Source organism: Pan troglodytes, chromosome 13 (assembly GCF_028858775.2).
Source record: "Pan troglodytes isolate AG18354 chromosome 13, NHGRI_mPanTro3-v2.0_pri, whole genome shotgun sequence".
NCBI classification, from domain to species: Eukaryota; Metazoa; Chordata; class Mammalia; order Primates; family Hominidae; genus Pan; species Pan troglodytes.
The window spans coordinates 79,880,777-79,902,601 of NC_072411.2; the positions used below are offsets into that span (position 1 = coordinate 79,880,777).

The window sequence follows — 21,825 nt, forward strand, 5'->3', positions numbered from 1 at the left end:
AGTTTTTTTTTCCTTTTGGAAGGCATCTTGTTAGGCCAGGACCCAAATTCACAAGACACCCTTTTTATCTCCCTTGTTTGAGGAGAACCCAGCTCCTCAGCTTTACCTTAGCATTCAGCTTATGATAAGGAGGCAGCAGCCAGCTGCTGGCTGCAGTCTGTCAAGGTCTAAGGAACGCAAAGGTTATGACAACAGTGGAGACAGGGTGTATGTGGGTGAGTACGATATTCCCACCCTCTAGGCCCCTCTGTTAACGTGAGTGGAAGCTGCACTGACACCTATCAATAGCACCCTGTCAAGGTTGCCAGGACTTGAAGATATAAGGACAGAAGAAAGAAAAGAAACACCTCTTCTTTCTGCCTCATGTACCCTATATTTGCTGGGAAGACAAAGGAATTAGGGACACCTTATCCTGTCTTCCTAGCTGGGTAACCATTCATCTTTAGTCTGTACCTCTCTCAAATGCATCCTGAGGCCTGGGGGCTCCTTAGAGAAAATGCCTTCTTTTTCCTTTTTCCTCCTCTGTCCTCTCTTCACAGAGGGGTAATTGTGTCCCCCTACTACAGGATACTCCCCTCGGATGCATCCTCCAAACTGGGAAAAGTTAATTTCCCAGACCTTAAACTGCTTGGCTTAGAACTGAGCTGAGGGTGAGAGGTGACAGCGTGCTGGCAGCCCTCGCTTGCTCTTGGCACCTCCTTGGCCTTGGCGCCCACTCTGGCCACACTATAGGAGCTCTTCAGCCTGCTGCTGCACTGTGGGAGCCCCTCTCTGGGCTGGCCAAGGCTGAAGCCAGCTCCCTCTGCTTGTGGGGAGGTGTGGAGGGAGAGGTGCAAGTGGGAACTGGGGCTGTGCATGGCACTGGTGGCCCAGCACAAGTTCTGGGTGGGCGTGGGCTCCGCAGGCCCTGCATTCTGAGTGGCCAGCTGGTGCCGCTGGCCCTGGGCAGTGAGGGACTTAGCACCCGGGCCAGCAGCTGCAGAGGGTGTGCTGGGTCCCCCAGCAGTGCCGGCCCGCTGGCGCTGCGCTCAAATTCTCGCTGGGCCTCAGTTGCCTCCCTGCTGGGCAGAGCTCAGGACCTGCAGCCTGCCATGCCTGAGCCTCCCCACTGCCGTAGGCTCCTGCGCTGCCCGAGCCTCCCCGACGAGCGCTGCCCCCTGCTCTGCAGCACCTGGTCCTATCGACCACCCAACAACTGATGAGTGTGGGCACACAGTGCAGGACTGATGGGCAGCTCTACCTGTGGCCCCAGTGCGGGATCCACTGGGTGAAGCCAGCTGGGCTCCTGAGTCTGGTGGGGACTTAGAGAACCTTTATGTCTAGCTAAAGGATTGTAAATACACCAATCAGCACTCTGTGTCTAGCTCAAGGTTTGTAAATGCACCAATCAGTGCTCTGGGTCTAGCTAATCTAGTGGGCACTTGGAGAACCTTTATGTCTAGCTAAAGGATTGTAAATACACCAATCAGCACTCTGTATCTAGCTCAAGGTTTGTAAACACACCAATCAGCACCCTGTGTCTAGCTCAAGGTTTGTAAATGCACCAATCATTGCTGTATCTAGCTAATCTGATGCGGACTTGGAGAACTTTTGTGTCTATCTTGGGGATTGTAAATGCACCAATCAGCTCCCTGTAAAACACACCAATCAGCTCTCTGTAAAATGGACCAATCAGCAGGATGTGGGTGGGGCCAGATAAGGGAATAAAAGCAGGCTGCCGGAGCCAACAGTGGCAACCTGCTTGGGTTCCCTACCCCAGTGTGGAAGCTTTGTTCTTTTGCTCTTTGCAATAAATCTTGCTGCTGCTCACTCTTTGGGTCTGCACTGCCTTTATGAGCTGTAACACTCACTGCGAAGGTCTGCATCTTCACTCCTGAGGCCAGTGAGACCACGAACCCACCTGGAGGAATGAACAACTCCAGACGGGAGGAACAAACAACTCCAGACGCGCCACCTGAAGAGCTGTAACACTCACCACGAAGGTCTGCAGCTTCACTCCTGAAGCCAGCGAGTCCACGAACCCAACAGAAGGAAGAAACTCCAAACACATCCGAACATCAGAAGGAACAAACTCCAGACACACCATCTTTAAGAACTGTAACACTCACCACGAGGGTCCACAGCTTCATTCCTGAAGTCAGTGAGACCAAGAACCCACCAATTCCAGATACAAGGGGAAGGGAATCCAGAAACCTGACATGCCAGCAAAAGGGTAAAAGTTTCTTTTACCAGTTGGACTTTTGGCCTCTCCCTCCGTGTGCAAACCGGTAAAAGGAATGGTAAGGATCACTGTTTATATTCTCTGTAAAGTTTTGATTAATGAAAAAGGATTTATGAGTTTGGTCTTAAGCTGTAGCCAATCTGGTATGCTTTGCATGTCTTTCTGTATGGTTCTATCAGAAAGAGAGGTACTTTAGGACAGGACGTGGGTGTAGGACCCCATAAGTCCACTTTTCAAGTCAGCCCAGCAAACTGGTCAGTAACAAACTTTGCTGCAGGCTTGCATCTTGTTTACATCCTTGGGAGCATGACCTGTAACTACGTGGGAGTGCTTTGTTTTAGTCTGACATTTTACAATGGTGGCTCAGGTTCAATCCTGGCTTGGAGAATGGGTACTTTCTTTCTTTTTTTTTTTTTTGAGATGGAGTCTCGCTCTGTCGCCCAGGCTGGAGTGCAGTGGCGCGATCTCAGCTCACTGCAAGCTTTGCCTCCCGGGTTTACGGAGAATGAGTACTTTCAAGTTAATAGCTGTGTGACTTCTACCATTTGCTGATTTTCTTCCCCTCCATGAACAACTTCTAGCTTCTCTTCTTAAATCTTCCCTTCTCTGAGCTACCCTTAAAGATTCTAGATGTTGTAAAAACTGCTTACCTCCTGCTTTGAAAATACTTCGTACACTGGTAGTTAAGTCATAACCTTAATTGAGGCTTGTTGGTTTCACCTGTGAGGTTACTTTTGGTAAAGTTCAAAAGCCAGAAATATTGGCTGCTTGGCATGGCTAAAGTCAGGTAAGGGATTTAAAAGGACTTTCTTAAGGAGTGCTCAGCTTAATTAAAAGCAGATACCCAAGTATGTTTAAAGGACCTTTATGGTTTTTTTCCCTTCTTGAATCTTGTTTTTCTGGAAAAAGGTTTCTTCTCAGTTGATTGAATTATTTTTCTCCATTTTGTCTTGCCACTCTTAAGGCACACATGAGAGGCCCTAAAATAATTTCTGATGGCCTGTGACTCCTTGGCAAAAACAGAAAAGGCACCACAGATCCCATTTTGTGAGAAACCTCTGTTTTCCTCATGGAACCTCAGAAATTAGAGGCAGGTAGATCCCTCTCAAAATCTGCTTTGGTCTTCCAGCCATACCTGTTTGTTAGGCCCTAGAAAATACAAGCTTTCCTAGCCTTGCTCTTAAAGGGCTCCACCCAGAGGCCAATGATCCAATTAGATTGGCAGATGAAAAATCTTACAACTACTAGATTTTCTTCTGTCTGTCTACATAATCATATATGTGTTATGTGTGTTATGTTTATAAAGAAAAGAGCTCTAATTAATTGGTTTGAAGGAAAATAAGCACTTAAATGAAATATTTTTTTAAAAGAAAGACAAAAGCTGTAATACTTTTTAGTATTTAGTCTATTGTTCCTTCTCCAAAGAGGTAATTCTAACTGCCATTAGAATAGGGGCAAAGACGGATCTTAACTGCTTCCTGCTGACAGGGGGCACTATTTTGGGAAGATGGCAGTCAGATCTCCCCCAGAGGCCTAGCTAAGTGTCCCCAGTAAAAGGGAGCCATCGTCTGTGGTTCTGGTTGCATGACCGTTTGGAGTTCGATGGCCTACAGGGGAGAAGAGACTAACTTCTCTGATATAAAATCAGTCCTAACTCAACCACAATGGAAAAGTATATAAACGTTGACATCTGTAAATCATTTTCAGTGCTCCAGTCATATAACCAAGTTAGTAGTGTTCTACCTTACCAGAGGAGAACTGAAGAACTTTGAACTGTGAACTTTCCCAAGGAAAGGTAAGTCAAATTTCAAATATAGTGTATAAAAACTGAGGAGAACTAGAGGGTAGTCAGTGTTAGGATAGCCAAGGGAGCAGCTGGAAAGGCACCCAATGCAGACTAGGACTTCATTTAAGGATTTAGGAGCCTCTAACCTCAAGAAGGAATAGAAAATACATGGAAAATGTAGCCTGGGGAAGAGAGTTCTAGGCAGCTACAGGGAGGTGGTAAGTTTGGGAATATAAGGTTTTCCTGCAGAGATCTGCAAAGATGATCTGACTGAAGTTGTAAATTAGACTTTGACCCCAGCCTCCCTGCCATCACCATGTCCTGGCCACAGACAATGGAGACAGCACAGGGCAGGATTAAGATTATGGGCTGTGGAGTTTGAGAGGTAGTAGGACTGAATTTTTGTCTGCCTCCAGAGCCATAGAGCAGCTCTCAATTTCTGTAAAATGGGAATGATGACATCTACTTCTCAGGGTTGAAGGTTAACTGTTCAGTTGTTATCATTACTAACCTATCCCCTGCTTTGTAGCCAGTGTGATCATTCTAAAATGTAACTCTTGCTTCTCCCCCATTTAAAACTCAATGGTTCCCCATTGCACAGAACAAATACTCCAATTTCTTAATATGCCTTTCAAAGTTTTTTGGTGATCTGGTCCCTGCTTCCCTCTCCAGTTTCATGGATCATGGCCCTTCAGCCACATTAGATCATCTCACTTCCCCAACTCCCCATGCCTGCTCAGCTTTGCCTGGAACACACGTCTCCTTACCCTTCCTCACCAAAAAAATGCCTCCTACTCTTCAGACCTCAGCTGGACAATCTTCAATAGGAAACCTTGTATTTAATGAATGTGTATATTCAATATGTATATATGAGTATATATATAGAGAGTACACATATGTACATAGAGACGTTATCAGTTCATGTGAATTTATCTGTATGATACTCTACACTACCTTAGAATGTAAACTTCAAAATTGTTTTAATATATTCTGTATATCAACACAGTGTGCCTAGATAATTAACAATAAACAATAATGCCAACCAATTTACTGTTTCTTGGGAGCAATTTTTATAAATATGGTAGTTGTTTTAGGGTCTATTGGGAAATAACTTTGTTATATACACTTTTCATTAAATAGTTCATAGTTTAATATAAAATATACCCAATCATAAACGAGCATCAGACTAAGGATAACCATCTTGCTACAAATCATGGTAGAGTCAGACAAGTTTTTCTAACTTAGAGTCAACAGTAGGCAATGCTAAAAATAAGATCACAGGGGAAGGATGCAAAAGAATTGCTGGTAAATATTCCTTTTTGTGTTTCAACTGTTTTCAACAGTGCGACAACTGAAACTTAGGATTGCAACCAGAGGGGCTCCTCTTACCTCTGCATCAAAGCGTGGATCCTGGTAGGCATCACTGATGTTCACTGGAAGGCCTGTTGAAGCAACCAGCTCAGCAATGCTGTTATTTATTAGCCAGTCGGAGTATGATGATTTCTCCATGCTTTCTTTGAAACTATCAGAGCACCAAGGTAGGCAGGAAGAAAAGAGAGAAATGTAAGTTTTCTTGAAAGGAAACCCTATAAACTACACTAATATCAGGATAATCTGTCCTTATTAAGAAACAATAAGTGACATTAGTCACAGAACAATAGCAAGGTAATTATCAGTAGCTACTTCGAAATGACTTACCTGCTATAATGTATAGTAATTAAATCCATGGGCAGAAACCATAGATTCCCTATGATTCAGAGAGACTCTAGGCTGTATTTAGGTCCCAAAGCTGGCAAACACATGTAAGGACCAAAATTAACAATAAGACACCGACAACTAATAAAATTCCATCAACTTCCCAGCTTGCCCTTTTTAATTGAACAGACTAGATGTTTTGGCACAAGGAAGAATGAAACCCAAGTAGGGAAAAATCAGGAAGTAAATTGGGAATTTAAAAAATTACAAATGCAGCAAAAGAACGTATCTAGACTATGGTCTTTTAATTAGTAATTATTTGAAAAACAATTTTACTATCTTAGTCATTATTTTGATAACAGTAATATTTTAATAACTTTTAGTATCTTAGTTAACTATTTTGGTAATTTTAGATTATGTTTCTTAACAATAGCCCATATTCCACTTACAAAATCTCACTTAAAAGGCTATTTAATGCAACAGACCCTTAACATTAATAATTAAAACTATTTTCATATTTAATTTGAACAAGGAATTTTATGCCAAATGATTTTTTGAACTTTCCCTTGTATCATTTTCATGACAGACACTACATAAACAGAAATGCTGTAAGAATTAGTTAATATCCCTCATTCTTCTCCTTTCCATCTTTTCTTCCACAAGTATATATTGAGCACTGCCAGGAGCCGTGGAGATACAAAATTGAGAACTGTTCAAATTAGTATTGGCAAGGAAAATTTTACTGGAGGATGTCTGATTTGTGGCTTGGCAAGTGATAACTGAAATTATGTGGATGGATGCAAGCATACTAGGGCAAGGTTTTCAAGCTGCCTTATGTGGAACCCTGGATTTCATGAGATGTTAAATGAGTATACTACAGCAAGAATAATCATCACTCTATTGACTTTTTAATCTAAACTGCACTATATGTAAGAAAACACTAAATGCGCACATCATCTTTGTTATTATGCAATAATGTCCCTGTGTGAAATTATGCCATGTTGAGAAGGCAGGAAACTGCATGGAAAGGCCATTGGATGCATGAGTGAGTGGGACACATAGACATTATTTAACATCATTAATATATCTCATCTGTAATGATTGCTGGCCTGTGTCTGATAAATTCAGCATGTATTTGTAATGTTATTCATCCCTTATTGCATATTAAACATTAATAATACATAAACTTTATTCTCTATGGCTCTCTGACTGAAAAATGGAAGTTTTAATAAAAAGCTGAGTCTTGTAGTTCTTAGATGGCACCTAAATCAAAGAAGTAAAAAGACTGAGTACTTCAAAGAGAAGAAGAAGCTTTATTTTCTAAAACAAATCAAAACAAAAGAACAAAAAAGTTTTTATTTTCTTTTTGCTGTTTTATATGCATCTCATTTCATGAGATGAAATTTTATGTTGTGCTGCAATGAAAGCAAAATCTAGGAGAAACAAGATAATGCACCTCACACAAAGATCTAAATGACTTAGTGAAGTCATTTCTAAGTTTATGAAAGGGTATGGGCTAAATTCTGACCTTTCAGGGATTAATTGGCTTGCCAGTTCATTCTGCACTGTGTACTTTATTCCACATTTTAATTTTTGAGGTGTTCTGTGATCACACCTTTTCGAAGCTGCTGACCTAGAGTGTTCTGTGGAGTGTGGGAAGCAATGCTGCAGCAGGAGCTGGGGAGAGGTCTGGGCACAGAAGTCAAGGGAGGAACTTGAAAAACGGTTGGGTAGGGTGGGGCTCAAGGAAGGAGCCAGTTTTACCAATAAGTGTCAACAACCTTCAAGCTGGGTCTTTCAGGATGAGAAAGAGTTCAGCAAGGAGAGATTGGAGGAGTTAGAAGGAAACAGCAGGAACAAAAGACACAAATGCAGCAGAGTACAAAGTGTGTTCTTGGCACAATGAGTAATTGTATGGTGGGAATAAAACTGAAAAAGAGGCCAAGGCTCAAAGGTAAGGCCTTGACCAAGTTGCTGAGACCTTAGTTATAGGCAATGGAGAACTGTTTAAGAATATGGAGCAGGGAAGTGACGTGGTTTAAGATGTGATTTTAGAAAGCTTAATCCAGGTACAATGAGCAAGAAGAACTGGGTAAGAGACACTGAGGGTGGGAAGAGGTCTTGTAAACCACAGAAGTCATGCAGGTGGGAGGTGATGGTGCTGGTGACTCAAGAGGTACTGCAGAAGATTCCACAGGCTCTGCGGCCAGATAGCAGTGGCTTACATTTTGTTCCCAACTGCCTGGGGCCCTATTAGCAGAACACAGTTGTTTTAAGGAGTGGGGAGATAGGGGAAAGATGACAGATATTCTGTAAGCCTGGGACATGTTCATTTTTGAAAGTCCAGGAACAAAATCCTATCAGTCCTCAGGACTGAAAACTCGAATCCAGAGTTAGGATAATTTTCAGGGAGAGTAAAATGCATGAGATCACTCGGGGACAGAACACGTAGTGAAATCTATATCTAGGGAAGGGAAGGAGGAGAAAAGTGGTAATAAAGGGGGAAGGGAGAAAGAGAAGAAATTTTAAGGAAGAAAAACTTAAATTTATTGCCATCTACTGTGGGCCAAGGGTCAGGCCAGATACTTTACCCAACTAATTTGTTTTGTCCTCAGATAAATCCTATGAGATGGATATGCTTCTCTATATTTTATAGATCAGAAAATGGAGACCTAGGATGCTCAATAACTTTCCCAAGTGGAGATAGAATTTTCACCTAAATCTGACTCCAACATCCTAAATTATAGTATTTTTCCTGTTGCCTTTCAGAAGGAGTTAATGGATAGCGTTACAGCAAGAATAGTGGGTTGTCACCTAAGAACAAATAGGGAGGGGCAGTCCACATCAGAGAGAGTTTAAGGAAGCTGGTAAAGATAATAAACACTTCAGTGTGAGACTTTAGTCACAGGAACAGGGAGGAAAAAACCATTGGAGTTGATAATTAAGAGCTTTAGGTCCCTACTTACAGAATTCCCAAAGAAGATATGATGACAAAAACACTTACTGAGCAGGGGCTCCTGAAAAACTCACTCTAAATCTAAAACATGCTTAGAATGTGGCTTGGTTCAGTATGCATACTGAATTGAAATCATTGTAAAATCAGTGAACAGTGTAGAAGGAATATTGACTCTGTGCAAGGCAGGGTTGAGGCCGTTTCTAAAGTATAAGCTATGATCTCTGCTCTCAGGGAGTTTGCTACTTAACTGGGGAGATGAGAAATAAACACACTGACATTTAAACAATATAAAAATTAAATGCCCACTTCAAATTTCAAATGAAAAATTTTTCACATAGATGTGTTGATAAATTACCAAGTCAACTGTATCAATCACGAGTGCTGAAGACGTCCATGGAGGGAGAAATGACTTCAGGTGTTGAAATCTAGCTAAGGCTTCAGAGAGGAGGTGAGATTCGAGCTGACCTATAGGTCAGTGCAACAGTGCAAACAGATTTTCTGAAAATCACCTCTGCATTTCTTCAGTTTAATGTTGCACAGAAACATAATTAAGGCCTGAGTGATCAGATCCTCAGAGACAGACAGGAAAGTTGATTTGTCACTTGGTATTTACATCACTGTCTTAGTCCATTCAGGCTGCTAGAGCAAAATACCATAAGTTGGGTGACTTATAAACAACAAATATTTATTTATCACAGTTTTGAGACTAGGAAGACCAAGATCAAGGCACTGGCAGATTCAGTATCTAGTGCCTTCTTGCTTTAGTTCAGTGTCTAGTGCCTTCTTGTCCTCACATGGTAGAAAGAATGAGGGATCTCTCTGGGGCCTCTTTTATAAAGGCACTGATTCCATTCATAAGAGCTCCACCCCCATGACCTAATCACCTCCTAAAGGCCCACCCCTTCATACCCTCACATTAGGGACTGGGTTTCAACATATGAATTTTTGGGCAGACACAAACATTCAGACCAGAGTAATCACATACTGGCTTACGCACCAGCTCAATTTTGGAATTCCTAATGGTCTACTACAATGCAGAATCGTAACACTGAGTTACAGCTTTCAAAAGCTTGCTTCTCTTCTTTACAAACAAAAGGTAATTTTATGTTATGATTAGGATCATGAGTTTTGGCATACCTCAATCAAATGTCCCCTTTGCTGCTTTCTAGCAAAGTGATCTCAGGAAAACTTCCTTGGTAAAACGGGTATAATACTACTACTGTAGAGATAAAGGTGATAATTCATGCAAAGTGCTCAGCATATTATTTAGCCCATAGCAAACATTTTCTAAAAGCATCACAACTTTTAAAGAAAATTCTGCACATGACAGTACCCCTTTATACATTTCAGTGATGTGGTGTTGTGAGTTTAATCACAAAGGAAAGGGCCAAAATTATTTCCGCTTTTGGAAGGACACATCTAACTTTTAGGGTAAGCTCTTTCAAAAAGTTCCTACAGCTCATCACCTCCCCCTGATTTATGAGGGAATTTTTATTCAGTATGGTTTTCTCTTTTGCAATTGGTTGCTGTTGGGACAGAACATGGTAAGATCACAGACACAGCCACGTTTAGTTGTGCAGGTTCTGCCTTGCACACGGATGCCCTATAAAAGGGAGAAGTGGGGGTGGAAATTAGTCTAACTGTGCTTGTTTGCTTGAAGTGGCATCCACCCGGAGAGGGCACCTTTTCCTAATTCTCACAGAGACATTTGTATGGGCTTTCAATGGCCCTCCTTCAAGCTTTTCTTCAACACATCTGAAAATTGGGCATGTAGTCTCAAATGGAGCACCATCAGTGACAGGAAACTCACTACCTATCATATATTACATTATATTTTGTGGCAGCTCAGTTTACTTTCTAATAGCCATCATCCTTGGTTCCAAGTTCCATGGTTTGTTGCCACAGAGCATGGACCTCATTATCTGACAGCCCTCAAAATATTTAGCAATAGTTAACATGTCACCCATGATCATCCACCTAACATCATTCTTCTCCCACCTCTCTCCAATTCCTTAAGTTACTCCTCTTGTGGCATGCCTTCCTTATTCGTACCATGCCAGCCCTAGATGTAACCCCCCTTGTTAACAGTTCTTTGGAGTATGAAAGCCAGTCCAGTCCACAGTTCTCTCCATGGGGTCTGAGTAGGATGAAGGGGGTATGACCACCTCCTTCATTCTAGAACCTATTTCTAGCAACAAACGTCAGGGGTGATAGTTCCCAATAGGTCTTATTTTTGATAAGTTTTTGGAAGTTTAAATTAATATTAACCAACTTTCTTGAGTCTAAATTAACCAACTTTCTTGAGTCTAAAAACTCCCACCAGAGATATCAAAGGCCAACAAATCCAATACTAAGATTTTCAGTTTGGGCCAGAACCAAGATAGAGACTCACTGCTGTTTGGAAACACAACTACACCTTGATTACTCCCAGGCCTCCAAAGCTTATGGGTGCAAATCAGTTCATGTCAACTCAGTGGTTCTTAGCTGCCATGTACATAATTGTAAGACCACAGACATCTCCAGGTCCTTCCCTGACCTCCAACCTTTGGGGATACTTATTCTTTCATTCAAGGACCGTTGTTAAAGCCTACTGCTTAGAAATCACTTGAGGGAGCCTGACCGGTAGCTCCTAGACTGCCAAAGCTTCATAGAAGAAAGGAAGAATACTGTCTGCCAAGCTCTATGCAGCATGTTGGTGCCTGAGCCCTAATGCCATATTGCTTGTGCCCACATTGCCACAAGTTTCCTATTTAAACAGCTCCTTTTGCCTTTGCCCATACCCCTCTCTGTAGACATAGAGGGTAGGGCTGGGATGCCCATTCACATTAGACAAGTACTCATGTACCAACTCGTTGTTTCAGCAAAAAGACAAAGACCCTTATCAATCTCCTCATGCAAGTGAATGTCTGGTGTGAATGTTGGTGTGTTTGTGTGTGTGTGTGTGTGTGTGTGTGTGTGTAGCCAACACATTAACTGTACACTGGTGCATAACAAGAAAAAATGGCATAGAATTCTTAGCAACATTCATTTGTTGTTGAAGACTAATGGTTGATTGAGAAACCATTCAAATGTTTCTAAAGTTTTTTTTAAAGCAAATCATTTTTCCATGTTTAATTTCACTTGTCCATGTTTAATAGCTTCATACATTTAAGTCACAACACTATTTTGATCCCTACAGTGGGGATATTTTAAAAAATTCTGGCTTAAAGGAAAAAAACAGCAGACGGTAAAAATATATTGATATAAGTGTTTGAGAAAAGTAAAAGAAATATAGTTGACACCTGAACTTCAGTGAAACTTCCTTAAAAGGTCATAATTAACCAATTAATAGCTTATTTTAACTCTCTACAAAGTAGACCTCCCTAAGCTCGATTCACTTTAGCATAACACTCTAATTGTAAAGAAATCCTTTATCTTGTTATTTTGCTAGAAAAGGGGGTATAAGAAAATGTAGGTTTTTAAGTGAGTTTCACGTAAAGGGCTGTAGTTTAGATTCTTCTCAGTAGTATCTTGCTTCCAAATGTGAGACTCAAACTGACTTCAAAGAGAGCTTCATGAGCTCAAATATATTGACTGTGGAGGGATAAAAGAGAATTGCCCTATTACAGAAAACACGTAATTCCTGAAATGTGGCTGCCTCTGAAGTGAGGGCCGGTGAGGTATATATAAACCTCAGGGTTGACAAGTTGCAGAGTCATGTAGGAGGTAAATCAATACAAGCAAAGAAAAACAAGACAAAATAAAATACCCCAGAACAAGTGACTCAACATCTTTAATTGTCTAAAAGTCCTGGCTTAGCTGAAGGTTCAAATACAGAGAACTGTGTGAAAATAAAAAGACTATCTTCAGCATTACTTTTCCAAAAAAAAGAGTCTCTACATTAGAAGACAAAACATCTTAATAAAATAATGCTAATCATTAGACTGTGCTTGTGTTCATGTTTCTCTTCTCAACATAAGAGTTTACTTAGATGTCTTCATTAGAAACTCTCAAGAGTCTTTCGAGAATGACAACTAGTTTGGCCTCTACTAAGTGCTGGACAGGAGTGAGCCAAATCTTGCATTAAGCGAACAATAAGGATCTTTTCCTTGTTGTTGAAAGAAGCTGGCACATGGAAGCACATCCTTACACGGATGTCAGCCCAGCCTAGCCCCTACTTATACAGAAAGGGGTATGGGCAGAAGCCAAAGGGGTATACTCTCAGGGAGCTCACCACAGTGATACTGAATTGTGATAAATGGCCTAATGGAAGGATGTGGAAGGATGTTGGTCTAAGCTGGTCTTTAGAGGATAAGTAAGAGTTCACCTGGAAGAGAAAGAAGATAAAAACAATTCAGACAAAACTATAGCATGAGTAAAGCTTTAAAAAGTGTGGGGTTTTCTCCATCGTCTCAGCCCAAAATCTCCTTAAGCTGATAAGCAACTTCAGCAAAGTCTCAGGATACAAAATCGATGTGCAAAAATCACAAGCATTCTTATACACCAATAACAGACAAACAGAGAGCCAAATCATGAGTGAACTCCCATTCACAATTGCTTCAAAGAGAATAAAATACCTTTTATTTATTTATTTATTTATTTATTTATTATTATTATTTTTTTTAGTAGAGATGAGGTTTCACCGTGTAGTCCCAGCTACTCGGGAGGCTGAGGCAGGAGAATGGCGTGAACCCGGGAGGCGGAGCTTGCAGTGAGCTGAGATCGCGCCACCGCACTCCAGCCTGGGTGACAGAGCGAGACTCCATTTAAAAAAAAAAAAAAAACCTAGGAATACAACTTACAAGGAATGTGAAGGACCTCTTCAAGGAGAACTAAAACCACTGCTCAATGAAATAAAAGAGGATACAAAGAAATGGAAGAACATTCCACGCTCATGGATAGGAAGAATCGATATTGTAAAAATGGCCATACTGCCCAAGGTAATTTATAGATTCAATGCCATCCCCATGAAGCTAGCATTGACTTTCTTCACAGAATTGGAAAAAACTACTTTAAAGTTCATATGGAACCAAAAAAGAGCCCGCATCGCCAAGTCAATCCTAAGCCAAAAGAACAAAGCTGGAGGCATCAAGCTACCTGACTTCAAACTCTACTACAAGGGTACAGTAACCAAAACAGCATGGTACTGGTACCAAAACAGAGATATAGACCAGTGGAACAGAACAGAGTCCTCAGAAATACTACCACACATCTACAACCATCTGATCTTTGACAAACCTGAGAAAAACAAGAAACGGGGAAAGGATTCCCTATTTAATAAATGGTGCTGGGAAAACTGGCTAGACATATGTAGAAAGCTGAAACTGGATCCCTTCCTTACACCTTATACAAAAATTAATTCAAGATGGATTAAAGACTTAAATGTTAGACCTAAAACCATAAAAACCCTAGAAGAAAACCTAGGCAATACCATTCAGGACATAGGCATGGGAAAGGACTTCATGTCTAAAACACCAAGAGCAATGGCAACAAAAGCCAAAATTGACAAATGGGATCTAATTAAACTAAAGAGCTTCTGCACAGCAAAAGAAACTACCATCAGAGTGAACAGGCAACCTACAGAATGGGAGAAAATTTTTGCAATCTACTCATCTGACAAGGGGCTAATATCCAGAATCTACAATGAACTCCAACAAATTTACAAGAAAAAAAAAACCACATCAAAAAGTGGGCGAAGGATATGAACAGACACTTCTCAAAGGAAGAAATTTATGCAGCCAACAGACACATGAAAAAATGCTCATCATCACTGGCCATCAGAGAAATGCAAATCAAAACCACAATGAGATACCATCTCACATCAGTTAGAATGGCGATCATTAAAAAGTCAGGAAACAACAGGTGCTGGAAAGGATGTGGAGAAATAGGAACACTTTTACACTGTTGGTGGGAGTGTAAACTAGTTCAACCATTGTGGAAGTCAGTGTGGTGATTCCTCAGGGATCTAGAACTAGAAATACCATTTGACCCAGCCATCCCATTACTGGGTATATACCCAAAGGATTATAAAACATGCTGCTATAAAGACACATGCACATGTATGTTTACTGCGGCACTATTCACAATAGCAAAGACTTGGAACCAATCCAAATGTCCATCAATGATAGACTGGATTAAGAAAATGTGGCACATATACACCATGGAATACTATGCAGCCATAAAAAAGGATGAGTTCATGTCCTTTGTAGGGACATGGATGAAGTTGGAAACCATCATTCTCAGCAAACTATCTTGAGAACAAAAAACCAAACACCGCATGTTCTCGCTCATAGGTGGGAATTGAACAATGAGAACATTTGGACACAGGAAGGGGAACATCACACACCAGGGCCTGTCGTGGGGTGGGGGGATCGGGGAGGGATAGCATTAGGAGATATACCTAATGCTAAATGATGAGTTAATGGGTGCAGCACACCAACATGGCACATGTATACATATGTAACAAACCTGCATGTTGTGCACATGTACCCTAAAAGTATAATAAAAAAATAAAATAAATAAACTTTAAAAAAATCCTTGTACAACAAATATTCATAGCAGCATTTTTATAAAAGCCAAAAAGGGGAAAAAACAAAATATCCATCAATTGGTTAATGGATAACAAAATGTGATATATCTATACAATAAAATATTATTTGATATTAAAAAAAGAAAAATAACAATTATAAATAAGCATACATCTAATAACACATCCCTAAAACATATGAAGCAAAGGTTGAGAGAACTGAAAGGACAAATAGATAATTCAACAATAATAATAGTGGAGACTTCAACATCCTACTTTCTATAATAGAGCAACTAGACAGAAGATTAACAAGAAAGTAGAACACTTGAACAACACTATAAAACAACTAGACCTAACAGACATCTATAGAGCACTCCACCTAATGGCAGAATATATATATTTTTTAAGAGCACAAGAAGCATTCCCTAGGATAGCCCATACTTTAGGTCAAAAAGAAGTCTCAATAAGTTTAAGAGGGCTCATATGATAAAAAAAAAAAAATTCTCCAAACACAATGGGATAGAATTAGAAAGAATAACTAAAAAGTTTGGGAAATTCACAAATATTTGTTAGTAAAACAATACTTCTAACAAAGTAAGAGTTAAAGAAGAAATCAAAGGGAAATTAGAAAATACTTTGAATGAAAACAAAATAAAACATACCAAAATACACTGGATGCAGCAAAATCAGTACTTAGAAAGAAATGTATGGCTATAAATGCTTACATTAAAAAGGAAAAATAAGGAATAAGGTCTCAAATCAATAACCTCACCCTCTACCTTAAGATACTAGAAAAAGGAGAGCAAACTACACCTAAAGCAAACAGAAAGGACATAATAAAGACTAGAGGGAGAATAAACAAACTAGAGAATAGAAAACAATAGAGAAAATCAACAAAACAAAAATTTGTTTTTTGAAAAGGTAAAATTAGTAATCCTTTAGCTAGTTTTGCCAAAAAAAAAAAAAGAGAGAAGTCTCAAATCACTAAGATAAGAAACGAAAGAGGGGCTTTAACAACTAACTTTGTAGAAATAAGATTATAAAGGAATATTATGAATAATGGTATGCCAAAAAATTAGGTAACAATTATAGACCATATGTTAGGTCATAAAGCAAGTATCAAAACAACTCAAGGAGAATTTTAAAATTAGAATAAACTTATAATAATTAGAGAGGTTAAATTAATAATTAAAAATATTTCCACAAAGAAAAGCTCAGGAACAGATGGCTTCACTGGTGAAATTCACCAAATGTTTAAAGAAGACTCTTTTTTAAAATGTCAGTACTTAACAAACTCTTAAAAATAAAAAAAGGGGAGACTGCTTCCCAGCTCATTCTATGAGGGTAGCATTGCCCTGACACCAAAACCAATTATATCACAAGAAAGCTATAGACCCTTATAAATATAGATACAAAAATTCTCAAAAATGCTAGTAAACTACATCCAGCAATATTTAAAAAGGTATGCACACCATGACTGAATGGCATTTATCCCAATAATGTAAGATTGGACTAACATCCAAAAATCAATATATATAATATACTATTTTAATAGAATAAAAGACAAAAATCACACGATTATCTCAATAGGCAAAAAGCATTTGACAAAATCCAACATGCTTTCATGCCACTTAACAAACATTCAACAAACTAGAAATAGAAGGGAACTTCCTCAAACTAATAAAAGGAAACTTAACAAAAAATGCACAGCTAACACAGTAATGGTAAAAGACTGAATGTTTTACTTTTAACACCAGGAATCAGACAACGATATTGGCTATTTAACCACTTCTATTTAACAATGTACTGGAGGTTCTAGACATGCAATCAGGCAAGAGAAAGAAATAAAAAGGCATTCAGACTGTAAAGAAAAAAGTAAAATTATCCCTATTTGCAGGTGATAAAATCTCATATACAGATAATTTTAAGGAATTCATAAAAAACTATTATAATAAACAAGTTCAACAAGGTTACAGGACATAAGATCAATATACAAAACTCAGCTGTATTTCTACACACTAACATTGAACAAATCAAAAATTAAAAAAATAATTTACAATAATATCAAAAAGAAAAAACAGGAATAAATGTATCAAAATAAGTGTAAGTCTTTTACACTTAAAACTACAAAACATTGCTGAAAGAAATTAAAGAAGATACAAATAAAGGAAAGACAACTTATATACAGGAGCTGGAATATAATCTTGTTAAGATTGCAATACTCTCCAAATTGACTGACAGAGTCAATGCAATCCCTAAAATAAACTCAGCTACTAATTTTGGAGAGATTGACAAGTTGATTCTAAAATTAATATGGACATACAAGAGACCTAAAATAGTCAAAATGATCTTCAAGATGAAAAACAAAAAGTCAAAGGACTCACACTTTAGATTTTAAAACTTACTTCAAAGATACAGTAACCAACACAATGTGATACTGGCATGAAGACATACAGATTAATGGAGTAGAGTTGAGAGTCTCATAAACCTATATATCTATGGTCAATTGACTTTCCACATGGGTGGCAAGACAAATAAATTGGGAAGGAATAGTCTTTTCAACAAATGGTGCTGGAATACTGGATGTCCCTGTACAAATGAATGATATTGGACCCCTTATCTCACGCCATGTACAAAAATTTAACTGAAAGTGGATCAAGGGCCTAGATGCAAAAGCTAAAATAATCAACTCTTAGAAGAACACATGGGCATATGTATTCATGTGCTTAGATTAAACAATCACTTCTTAGATATAATACCAAAAGCACAAGTAACAAAAAAAATTATAAATTGAACATCAAAATCTAAAACTTTTGTGCTTCAATAGACACCATCAAGAAAGTGAGAAGACAACTCAGAATGAAGGCAAATATACATAAATCATAAATCTGATAAGGGACCTGTATACAAAGTATACCAAAAACTCTTACAACTCAGCAATAAAAAGACCATTAACACAATTGAAAATGATAAAGGACTTGAATAGACGTTTCCCAAATAAGACATACAAATGTCCAATAATCACATGAAAAGATGCATAACATTGTTAGCCATTAGGAAAAATGCAAATCAAAACTACAATGAGATGCCTCTCCAAGGAACTGTAAAGTATACTTACTGCAATGAAGAAGTACAATTATCTCTATTTGCAGATGACATAATTCTGGAATCTCCTAAGATTCCACCAAAAAACTGTTAGACCTAATATATGAATTGAGTAAAATTGCAGGATACAAAATCAACATACAAAAATCAGTAGCATTTTTATATACAAATAATGACCTAACTGAAGAAGACATCCAGCAAACAATCCCATTTACTATAGCATAAAATGATACTGAGAAATAACTTTAACCATGGAGGTGAAAGATCTGTACACTGAAAACTATAAATCACTGATGAAAGAAACTGAAGAAAATACAAATAAATGGAAAGATATCCTATGCTCCTGGATTGGAAGAAGTAATATTGTTAAAATGTCCATACTACCTAAAGCATATCCAGATTCAGTACAATACCTATCAAAATTCCACTGGCATTCTTCACAGAAACAGAAAAAAGCATCCTAATATTTGTATAAAACCATAAAAGACCCCAAATAGCCAAAACAATACTGAGAAAGACAAACAAAATTGGAGGCATCACACTTCCTGATTTCAAATTATATTACAAAGCTATAGTAATAAAACAGTATGATATTGACATAAAAACTGACACACACAAGCCAGTGGAACAGAATATAGAGCCCAGAAATAAATCCAAACCATATATGGTCAACTAATTTTTGATGAAAGCACCAACAGGACACAATAGGAAAATAATGGTCTCTTAAATTAATGGTTCTGGGAAAACTGGATTTCCAAATGCAAAAGAAGGATATTGGACCATTATCTTACACCATACACAAAAATCAACTCAAAATGAAAAAGACCTAAATATAAGACCAAAAACTATAAAATTCCTAGAAGATAACATAGGGAGAAAACTCCTGGACAATGCCTTGGTCATGATTTTTTGAATATCACACCAAAAGCTCAGTCCACAAAAGCAAAAGTAAATAAATGGGACTACATCAAATGAAAAAGCTTCTGTACACCAAAGGAAACAACCAACAAAATGAAATAGCAAACTATGTATTGGGAACAAATATTTGCAAACTATATATCTGACAAGGGGTTAACCATTCAAAATTTATAAAGAACTCATACAACTCAAAAGTGGAAAAACAAACAGCCCAATCTAAAAGTGGGCAAAAAATCAGAATAGACATTTCTCCAATGAAGACATTAAAATGGCCAACAGGTACATCAAAAGGTACTCAACATTATCAACATCATCAATCATCAGGGAAATGCAAATTAAATCCATTGTGAGATACACCTCATACCCATTAGGGTGGCTACTATCAAAAAGTCAAAAGATGACAAATGTTGGTGAGGTTGTGGAGAAAAGAGAACTCTTTACACTGTTGGTGGGAATATAGATTGGTACAACTATTATAGAAAATAGTATGGGGTTTCTAAAGGGGTTAAAAATACAACTACCCTATGACCCAGCAATCCCTCTTCTGGATACATACGTACAAGAAATGAAATCACCACCTTATAAAGATATCTACTTTCTCATATTCATTGCAGCATTATTCACAATAGCCAACATATGGAAACAAGTAAGTGTCTATTGATTAATAAAGGGATAAAGATATTGAATATTATCAAGTGGTACATATATATAATGGAATATTATTCATTCCTAAAAAAGAATCAGATGTTGCCATTTGCCATGACATGGATAAGCCTGGAGGACATTACACTAGGTGCTACAGGACAGACACAGAAAGAAAAATATTGCATAATCTCATTTATATGTGGAATCTGAAAAAAATTCAAATATACAGAGAGAACAAAACAGTAGTTACTAGGGGTAGTAGTCAGTGGGAAGAAAATAGGGAGATGTAGGTCCAAGGATACAAAGTAGCAGATATGTAGGATGAACAAGTCTAGAGAAATAATGTACATGAGGACCCTAGGTAATACAATTGTATTGTATGTGGAATTCATGCTAAAGGAGTACAATTTAGCTGCTCTTGCAACAAAAACAAAGAAATGGGCAACTGTGAGATGATGGCTATGTTAATTTGCTTCACTAAAGTAACATTTTTACTATCTATATGTATTCCATAACATGTTGTATACCTTAAATATACATAATAAAACTTATTTAAAAAATAATTTAGCAAGTAGAAAAAGTAATAGAGGAGAGAAAAATGATGGTCCAAATATAGAAGTATTTGATGTGAATTGTGGCAGAGTTTCAAAGAAAATAAAATTACATAATATGTGAAAAACAAAGAGACAAAGTGCCCAGCAAGGATATGGACTCATCATGTACTTCAGAAATGGCATAAAGGGAGATAATCCATTATGAGATAGCACTCTTCAAAGGATAAATTTTTAGATCCAAAATGATCTTAAGTAACATGAACTATGTTTTGGGGTGACTAATGGATGGGATAACCTATAGTGTTTTTATTATATGCTTGTTTTGTACACATGAGGGATGCCATAAACAAAATGAGTTCCTTTTTGCATTACTACTTAAAAGTAATCATACGGGTCATTTTCCAGTGGTCATTCACTTCTTGCTACTACATAATGTTTAGGCTTAGAATTCTGAGCCTGAATAGCACCCTAATTGCAAAAAGCATGGTCATTAAAAACAAACAAATCGGCCAGGCACAGTGGCTCACACCTGTAATCTCAGCATTTTGGGAGGCCAAGGTGGGCGGAACACCTGAGGTTAAGAGTTCAAGACCAGCCTGGCCAACATGGCGAAACCCAATCTCTACTAAAAGTACAAAAATTAGCCAGGCTTGGTGGCAGGCACCTTAATTCCAGCTACTCAGGAGGCTGAGGCAGGAGAACCACTTGAACCCAATAGACAGAGGTTGCCATGAGCCGAGACTGTGCCACTGTACTCTAGCCTGGGCAACAGAGTGAGACTCCATCCCCTGCACCCCCCAAAAAAACAAAAACCACAATGAAATGCTATGTTACATCCGCTAAGATGGCTATAACTAAAAGAAAGAAATAACAATAAGGATTGATAAGCATCAAAATGGAACCCTCATTCTTTGCTGGTGCGAATGTAAAATGGTATAGCTACTGTAGAAAACAGTCTGACAGTTGGTCCAAAAGTTAGACACAGTTACCACATGACCTAGCAATTCCACTTCTAGGCCTATACCCAAAAGAACCGAAAATCTACGTGCACTCAAAAATTTGTACATGAATGTTCTCAGCAGCATTATTCTTAATAGCCAAAAAAGTAGAAACATCATCAACTGATGAATAAGAAACATATGATATATCCAAACAATGGAATATTATTCATCCATAAAAAAGAATGAAGGAATAAAGTGCATGTACAACATGAATGAATAGTGAAAACATTATGTTAAGTAAAAGAAACCAAACACAAATGGTCACATATTATATAATTCCATTTATAAGAAATGTCCAAAATAGACAAATCCATTGAGGCAGAAAGTAGATTAGCAGTTGCTAGGGCCTGGGAGGAGGGAAGAGAGGGGAGTGGCTGCTAATGGGTAGAGTTTCTTTTTTGGGGTGATGAAAATGTTCTGGGAGCAGACAGCAATGGTA

The 21,825-nt window shown here is 38.4% G+C and overlaps 1 protein-coding gene and 1 long non-coding RNA gene across 2 annotated transcripts in view; one reads left to right on the forward strand and one right to left on the reverse strand.

Moving 5' to 3' along the window:
• PDE11A (phosphodiesterase 11A) overlaps positions 1-21,825 on the reverse strand; it is a 429,725-nt gene that overhangs the window by 210,213 nt on the left and 197,687 nt on the right. The window contains exon 6 of the mRNA XM_009443807.4: positions 5,397-5,529. Within this exon, the coding sequence (XP_009442082.1) occupies positions 5,397-5,529 (133 nt within the window). The remainder of the gene's footprint in view (positions 1-5,396; positions 5,530-21,825) is intronic.
• Positions 1,738-6,970, forward strand: LOC107973845 (uncharacterized). The gene is made up of 4 exons (XR_001716331.3): positions 1,738-2,279; positions 3,929-4,016; positions 5,351-5,545; positions 6,366-6,970. It is a non-coding gene; the product is annotated as an uncharacterized LOC107973845 (long non-coding RNA).